General features: G+C 36.2%; 1 protein-coding gene across 1 annotated transcript; it reads right to left on the reverse strand.

The window, feature by feature from the left end:
• Positions 1-1,378: 1,378 nt before the first annotated feature.
• Positions 1,379-8,684, reverse strand: LOC104242620 (26S proteasome non-ATPase regulatory subunit 1 homolog A). Its single transcript, XM_009797694.2, has 13 exons — positions 8,415-8,684; positions 7,817-7,880; positions 6,511-6,616; positions 6,056-6,167; positions 5,789-5,957; positions 4,833-5,311; positions 4,599-4,734; positions 4,248-4,496; positions 3,939-4,159; positions 3,133-3,391; positions 2,647-2,879; positions 2,064-2,556; positions 1,379-1,948 (listed from the first exon to the last, which is right to left on the reverse strand). Exons 1-13 carry the CDS (start codon positions 8,567-8,569, stop codon positions 1,628-1,630), a joined length of 2,997 nt encoding a protein of 998 aa, XP_009795996.1. The 5' UTR covers positions 8,570-8,684; the 3' UTR covers positions 1,379-1,627.
• Between the last annotated feature and the right edge of the window lie 377 nt (positions 8,685-9,061).

A 9,061-nucleotide genomic window follows, 5' to 3' on the forward strand; every position in this document is an offset into this window, starting at 1 on the left:
AAAATTTAATTGGTTTTTGTACTAAACTAATTAATATAAGGTAGTGTTGTGTATATGAATTTTTATTAGTTAATTATATTTAATTAAGTGATATATATTTTTATTTTAATCTATAACTCCTAAGATTAAATTATTTAATATGGTGTAAATATTAAGTCTTGAATGAGCATGATTCCTAGGGCTGTTCATTCGGATCGGATGTCCGAAATCCGAATCGATCCATTCAATTTTGAATTTCGGATTTCGGATTGGATCGGATTTCAAATTATGTTTATTAAAATTTCGGATTTCGGATTGGTATATTTTAATCCAATCCAATCTGAAATCCGAAATTATTAGGACATGTATAAATACTACACTTTAATTTACATCAACCTCCAAGTTATTACCTTTACAATTGCTAGATTTAACTAAATTGACACCATAGTACTCTCATAATTGCATAAACATGAATTTTTCTTAATGTATTGCCTCTTTTACAAAGAAAATATGCATATTAGTTTAACTTTGAGGCATAATAATACGATCCGATATCCGATCGATCCAAACTTTAAAATCCGATCCGATATAATTCGGATCGGATTGCATTTTCTAGAATCCGAAATCCGAAATTCCAATCCGATCCGATCCGTGCACAGCCCTATTCCAACTCAGTCGTTTTGAGTTCTAGGACCCACTTTTTCTATTTGAGACTAAGTTCATTTGATGTTTCTACCTCATTCGTTTTGAGTTCTAAGACCCACTTTTTCTATTTGACACTAAGTTCATCTGGTGTTTCATGACTTACGATGGTTGGCTCGGGTTGCTTAAGTAAACGACTATAACACTCACTCATAGCATATACTCCCTCCGATCCACAATAAGTAACTTTTTGGTCTTTTTTTGTGGTCTAAAATATCTAATTTTTTCAGATTTCAAGAATGAATTAATTTTTTTTTTAGATTGCCCTTGGAGTATATAATATTAGAGTATATATGTATTAGAAGTGTTTATGTGAAGAGATAGTAAATGTTAATATGGTCAATTTCATTGTTAATTAATGTTAAAAGGTGAATTTCTTAATTTACGTAAAAATAGCTAAAAAATCACTTATTATGGATTAGAAGGAGGGAGTACTATCTTGTTTTATTTCTCTAGCAAAAATGATTCCTTTCAATTTAAATTTCATTTTAAGTCCTTGTAAACAATGTTGACTTTCACAAAGTTGACATCTAAAACATAGTAATATTACACTCCGATAAAGTCTCCATGAGACTTGTACTTACTCTTCGTTTTTCCTAGATAAAACTAAAAGAGATACTAGCACGTTTACTTTCATATTCGTCCAAAACAAGAAATAATTTCAACTCTTTTTCCTAATAATTGTGCAAAGACAAACTAAAAAGGTTTAATTTGTAAACTACAAATCGAGTTGTCCAAACTGTACAAATTAACAGAGTCAAGAAGGAAAATAAGTAAAATACATCTAAACAGTGTCAATCCTTTCTTTTTTCTTTTCCTTTTCCTTTTCTTGCCTTTCCAATGCAAGTCTTAAACGGAAAACTGTTCTTTGGTTCAATGCCTTCTCAGCCTCCTCCCATTGGATTAACACCAAATCATTCAGCCAAAGCTTTTCGATTACAATAGATCACGACGTGTATTCAAATGGCTGCGGTGGCTGAGGCTCCTCGTCAACAGCCATCGCTGAGGCTGAGCCCTGTTGTCCAGCTGATCCACTGGTACTGAATGCAGCTAATGAGGGTGTATCGGTAAGAGCAAATACTTTGGGTTCATCGGGACGTAGATCTTTCAGAAGCACAAAGCCAGAAGGTGATGCTTTGATTGGCAAATATCTGCTTGTTTCTGAAAATTTTATGTACTTCTCCTGAGCAGGAACTACCCTAGCGGGATTTGTCAAAATCTCAAATAATGGCTCTGGTACTTTCAAATTCTCTGCAGGGGTATCCACCTGCCATCAGAAAGGTCACATTTTCTGAGCAAATAATAACAGTTTCAATGGCAGTGTACAATACAAGAGAAGCAAACTGTGAAGACAAAATGGGTAAACAGAAACTTATTTTAACCTGCATAGACGGAGAAGTAGAACTTGTGGCAGCAGAAGATGACTCCACACCAGATGCTCTCTCGGCACTAGCTTTCTCTGCCTCTTTCTTGCTAGCCCTGGCCTTGGCCCTCGCTGAAGTTGATAAAACAGCAGTAGGAAGTTTGACCGCAGAAGTTGTCGTGGCTACAGTAGTTGGCTTAGGATACTCAAATAACGACGGCTTAGCTTGTGATACAAACTCAAATTTTGGCGTTTTTAGGTCATAATTCAGCCCAATGAAAGCTGTGGGTGAGAATGCCAAGCTAATGAAATATATAAGCGGATACCAATACCAAAACTGACTAAAAACAGCTAGTCCAACAACTGCAGTAATTTTATCATGTTTTGTTTTCGAAAGTAACTTTATTGTCACATTCCTTCCACCAGCATCAAGAATTCCAGAGGCCAAGATTGCACCCATCTTACTCATGGTATCTTTATGCTTATCAAGGATAATTTTCTCTAGTTGCCGCCTGAAAAAGATAAAAGCAAAAGGCTATTAAGAAAAGGGATGATGGGAAAAACGAAGAAAGACTCAACACGGAAATTTGGGGGTAAAATACCTAAAGGCACCAACACGGGAATCACAAGCTTCACTTATTTGGACCATCACCATGGCCATGGCTATGAGAGCGCCTTGACGTACAAAATCAACTACATCTGATGTCAAAGGCTCCAACAATGAGATTGCCTCACTCAGACCAGTACCAGCACATGAAATGCCAACTGCCATAGCCGCACCATAGCGCACGTGTGGATTGTAAGACTCAGATAACAATGAGACAATACGAGGCATCTGCAAATTCAATGCAAAATTGCAAATAAACACAATTTGCATTTTTAGAACTGAAATTTTAGCTAATCCCTTTCTCTTCTTCTTTTTTTAAAAAAAATTTAGGGGGTATGGATAGGAGGTGGGGAGATGGGTACGCGGAACCAAACATTGCACATTTTTAGAAGACAGTGAAAACTAGTAATCCTGTTTAAAACTGAGACAATATAACACGACGAGGTCAATAAGAACGACATCACATCGGAAAAGTACCAACCTGCTCTGGATTAGAATACATAACAAATCCAAGCGCTAAGACTGCAGTCCGCCTGACGTCATCACTCACATCTGATACAGCAAAATGTAGCAACTGACGGATAGCCTTATTATTTGCTGTTCCCCTGTATGCTAATGCCAGAGCATACATGCCACCATAACGCAATATAGGGTCTTGATCCCTGGTCATCTGCTCGATCAGTGTATCTGCTTCTTCTTCTCTTCCATAGACTGTGAGGGATATCCCCAATGCCAAACCCCTGCATGCAACATCAGAAGGAAATGGTCAAGTACATGTTATCATATATTAACATCTGAAAACACTTCAATCATCCCCCACATTTTGAATGACATATGCAGGTTATCCTATTCATGTAAAGTAATATAGGTTATACTTTTATATATATCTAATTATTTATAACAGTCAAAATAAATAAAGCAAACAAACATATTTATTTGACTCCTCATTTAGTTGAATTAACATTATTCAAATAACTTCACAATTTTGACCTTATTTTATCCAGTCAGAATAAGTCAAAATTGTTCCTTTTATACATGCAATCAAATAAATCTCTGCAATTAATTGTTTTTTTTTTAATTTTGTACTGCTAATCGAAATGCTTTACATAGTCTATAATCGTCCAGCTTTTGTGTTCTTTGCATTATCAAAGTAATCAATATAATGTTCTCTGAAGATACGCAAGCAAAAGATATTTCATACTGAGATAAAAATCAAAAGATACCCATTAGATGAATACAGTTCAAGTATTCAGCAAGCATAAGCCAAGCATAAGCTGTCTACTTTACCTGATTATCTTCTCGTGTTGCGTCTCATGAGCATAAGCAAGCATCTCACCTGCCTTCTCACTTGCAGTTCCAACCATTAATAAACCCATACCAATACCAGCTGCTTCTCCAGCAATGGCACTGTCAGTATATAGCACATTCTTAATGTCGTCATAAATGTCCTCATCAGCAGTTCCTAAAGCTGCCAACCCAAGCCCTAAGCAGGCACCATGCTGAATAACCTGCAGCCGAAAAAAAAGACATGCAATGTGAGAAAAAAATAGGAGGAACAATTACAGGACATCCGGCAAGCATGATCTAACTAATTACCTCCACGTCGGTACTCCGTAGACTATCACGAAGAAATTGCTTGATGCCCTCCCCATGATTTGCATGAATTAAACCAAGAGCATACAATGCACCACCTTCCGAATATGGACTGCCACCTCTCCCAGCCCCACCCTGCGGCAAGTAAGGGGCCATAAGTGATCTTCCTTGCTGCAAGTGGCCACAGTGAATAACACCTAATCCAGCTGTTGCACTAAATTTGGCCCAATTTGTTGCCCTGCTTAGCCAGTCCTGATAATTTGACCAGAATGTTTCTGTTAGAACAAACTGCTGTGCTGCAGACGCAATATGCTAAAGAGAAGATTATTTGCCAGATACTCAAAATCAACTCACCAAGTTCTCCCTAAGGAATGTATCTACAGTTGTTCCAGCATGCATAAGTGCATTTGCATATATCGTTGCACTGTGACACACACTGTTTCTCATCTCAACAGACTGCTTTATTGTCTTGAGAATAAGGAGATCTGACCTGTAGGACAGATTAATGGAAAAAGGGAAAACTAAGTGTTTTCATTCATGTGTCGAAAAAGTAATATAGAAAGAAACTTTAAAAGGCATTAATATTACTTGTTATGGCTGTATAAAAATTGCAAGGTCAACTTTATTGAAGTCTCTCCAGATAAAATCCCTTTGATCTTTTCCAGCCTCTCTGCATATATTGCTTCGTTTGGATCTGCACTAGAAGCAATCGGCATAGAAGGCTGATTTTCATCGCTCACTGCAACATCCTCTGCAGCAATAGCATCTCCAGTTTGTGCAGTATCAGACTCAGCAGGTATGAGTGCAGGTTCTGAAGGTGGTTGTAGTTGTGGACTGGAAAGTTGGTCTCTTACATTCAAAAGAAAAGCTTGGTGCTCATTCTCTACTAGGTCAAAAGCTATTTGAAATGCCAGTAGAGCATCATTGTTATTTTTTGAACGTAAAAGCTTCTCTAATATGCTTGCTACGCGCTCTGGTTTATCCAAAAACATAAGCCACTGACACATGCTCAAATAGTTTGGAGATGATTTTGGCTTCTCATATTCTTTAACAAGAAGATCAAGCACCTGTTGATATAGAAGCAATTAAATCGCTAGTAGTCTATTAATCTGGTATATAAATGTGAAAACAGTACTTCCTCAACTTAAGGTAATCATTTTCAGTATTTCACCTTTATCTACAACAAAATACATCCAAAGAAACGAAGATAACATGCAGATTTAGATCAGGGTGATCATACTGAGAAGGGAATTGAAGAAGGTGATGCAAACAAGGAAACAATTGGTGAGGTATAAATGACTGCTTTGAACAGAGAGCTAGTAGTACGTGAGAATTACAGAATAAGCTACTACAAAATTACTTATTTGCTAGTGACAACACAGTCATGGGAACAGACAAGGGGGCAACATCTCTGCCTTTTTTGGTAAACTCAAGCAAGCAGATCAGATTATAGAGCAACACTGAAAGGGGAAAAGAAGGGGGAAAAGCACAAGGCCTAGTGTGTTCAAGGATCAATATTGTGTACATATCATAATAATCGATACCTCACTCCGATATTCTCTGCGACTGACGAAGTTATGGGAGATATTACTGCAATATGATAGAGTTGCATCAACATTACCACTCTCTTTAATTGCTTTAACAACCTTATCCAGCCTTCTGCATTCAATAGCCATGCCAATGGCTTGTTGATATTTTTTCTCCTCTATACACCTAAGGAACGAAATATACATAATATATTATCAGTCTCACTTACTAATAAAAGAAGTATACATGCATTATCTTTTATAATATGGACAAAGTTAACATACTTATCAAGCATCCTCACAACGATAGCCTCCAACCTAGGATCCACCTTTACAGCTTCATCATTTGACTCGGCTGCCTTAGTCTTATGACTTGCATATTCATCCAGTGCTTTAGCTGAAAAGAGGACAAAAGCACATCAACAAACCCGGTGCTTATTAATTAAATGAGAAACAAAAAAGCAGCTTAATGATCTAAGATACAGCAGCTAAAACAAGTGAAAGCCTCCCACTTCGAGAGTTCAATCAACCCAGGAAGCACCTATCTCAAGTATTGAGCTTTAACACCATTAGACTGAATAATACAGCTTTTGGCCGATACAGTACAGAAACAACAGACATGTTTAAGCTAGGAATCAAGTCCTTACAAGAAAAGCTGCAAATATATGAATCTTAAGTAACTAAGTGCATACACAGATAGAAATTCATTGGAAGAGTATGCACAGATTTCATTTATTTACCAAGAATGGTATGAACATAGTCAGAGTCCTCAGTAACATCAAAAAGAGGGCCAGCTCCAAGGGCATAGGATAATGAGTCATTATGTCCACCCAAATGATAGAAAACCTGAAGAACATGTGATAATCTGTGAGAGGATTAGAGAGAAAATTATTCATCTTTTCATAAAAAATCAATTCTTTCTATGATAATCTTTCTCCCTCTCTCGGTCTTCTTTTGCACAACAATTATCTAGTGAAATAAGGCTAGACAGGGGAAGATGCAGTAAGGGTGAAGGACACCGCTTTGTCATAATTTTTTGTTAAATGTATATATAAATAATCTGCAAAATAGCATATAAGGTACAAAAACAAATAAGCGTGACACGGCTTGTCATCAAGCTCTTCTGGGATGGCGTAGCGTTTGATTTATTTAGGCAAGGTTGTGAGATCGAGCTTGCTTGATGAGGTTTATATCTATTTTTTTTTTTGTTTTGAGGATTTGTGCTGGAAAAAAAAGGACAAGGATTTGAGCCACTACCCGGAAGAATGTATCTCTTGAGATGGAGAGTATTTCTTGCCATTGTTTTTTTTTTTTTAATTTGGTCAAGTAAGTTATTTTGTTACTTTTTCATTATATCGTTCTTTTACCTTTTTTTTTTTTTGAATTTCTTAAAATAGTTTTACTTTATGAGTATACTCTATAAAATTATTTGGAGGTTCTCAAATAGATATTTTAATTTATAATTCAACTCAAATTTCAATAGATTATTCTAAAGCATCTTCCAAACTTTCAAAATCAAGTTCAAAATCTCAAAATGCATCTAACTTGGAAGAAAGGGTCAATGGTAGGAGCAACATCGTCAAATTGAAGGAGTTAATTTAAATTTCTTAAAGATTGGCCCTAAAAAAAGATTGGCAACTCAAAAATATTATCCAAATAACCATGATGCAATAACAAGCCTTTTCGAACCTCAAAATCACAACTTTTCTTACAGAAAATTTATGATAAATCTGTCGCTTTGATATTCAAAGGTTTGTTAGGTATAATAGGTTGTAACCAAATATGATTCAAGATAATTCATTAATCAAGAGGGAGGAAATGTATTTTTAAGTATAAGGTTTACACCCGGGCGGATGTACCGAGGTTGAAGCAGTGTCGAAAATGCCATTTTTTACTTCTTTATATGTGACACCGCTTAAGGAAAATTTTGCTTACGCCACTGAGGCTAGACATTTTTACTTTCTTATCTGCTCTGCAGAATAATTGACCTCCTTTCTTTTGGATCGGTGAGGGGAATTGATTCTAAACAAAAATTTTAAAAAATACCTTTGAAGCAACTAATGCTGCTAGTTGTCTTTGGTCATACTCTTCATCCTCGTACAAGCTTTCTCTGCAAAAGAAGGGGAAAAAAAGCTTTTGGTATCATAAAACACATATGATGAATGTGCAATCAATCAACTACTTTCCTCCAATCTTTCCCCCAAAGTTACAGTCTTTTTCGTTCTTTTTACTTCAACTGCTAACCCCCCCTCCAAAACCCACCCACCAACACAGTATTCTGAAAACTAAAGGGCAGCCCGGTGCACTAAGCTTCCGCTATGCGCAGGACGCCGCGAAGAGCCAGACCATAAGGGTCTATTGTACGCAGTCTTACCTTGCATTTCTACAAGAGACTGTTTCCACGGGTTCGACCCGTGACGTTGGTCACACGACAACAACTTTACCAGTTACGCTAAGACTCTTTCGGTATTCTGAAAACTATATGAATAAAAAATACACCTTCTCTATAGTGAAAACTCAATTAGGGTTTAAACATTTAAATTGCACAAAACAAAAGAAACTAACGCATAAAACACACACACACACACGCAGAGACACACAAAATCAAGGTAAAATTAGGAGGAAATTGAAGTATTATTATTACATTACAGGGACAGAAGCGGAAATCTCAGGCCAGAAGTAATCAACGAAAGCATTGAGATTAGAGAGCGCGTGAAGTTTCAACTGCGGGTGACTTTCATTCAGCATTGCGAGTAAACCGCCGGCAGAGCTCACCGTCATTGTGGCTGCTGTCGCCATTATCAGCTTTTGTAAGATTAGCGTTTGGCTCTTTGAGAAATAAAACTAGAGCTTTTCTTTGGAAGAGGAACTGAGAAAATGGTAGAGAAAGAGATGACCAATTTGCTGGAGAAGAGTAGAGAAGAGAAGAGAAAGAGAGTTTATAACTTAGATTTCTTGTTCAAGACGGCAAGGGTTATATAGTTTGGTTTTCTTTCTTTTTCTTTTTTCTTTTTTTTTTGTTTACAAAATTATATTTTTATTTTTCTCTCTTTTAAAAAAAATATTATTTTTTAAAAAGATTATTATGTTTAAAAGTACTTTACAGCTTGGTTGGATGGATGTTACGCATTGTATCGTATTGTATTGTTATTTTAAATAAAATATTTGTTTTGATTGTTACTTAAATTTTATTGTACCGATTTGGTGTGGTCGCGTCGTTACATTGTCTTTTTCTCTCAATCTCACCCTTTATTATTATTAAATTATTTTATTTTATCATTTACCCTATCT

The sequence above is a fragment of the Nicotiana sylvestris genome, chromosome 5 (assembly GCF_000393655.2).
Source record: "Nicotiana sylvestris chromosome 5, ASM39365v2, whole genome shotgun sequence".
In the NCBI taxonomy this organism is placed as follows: Eukaryota; Viridiplantae; Streptophyta; class Magnoliopsida; order Solanales; family Solanaceae; genus Nicotiana; species Nicotiana sylvestris.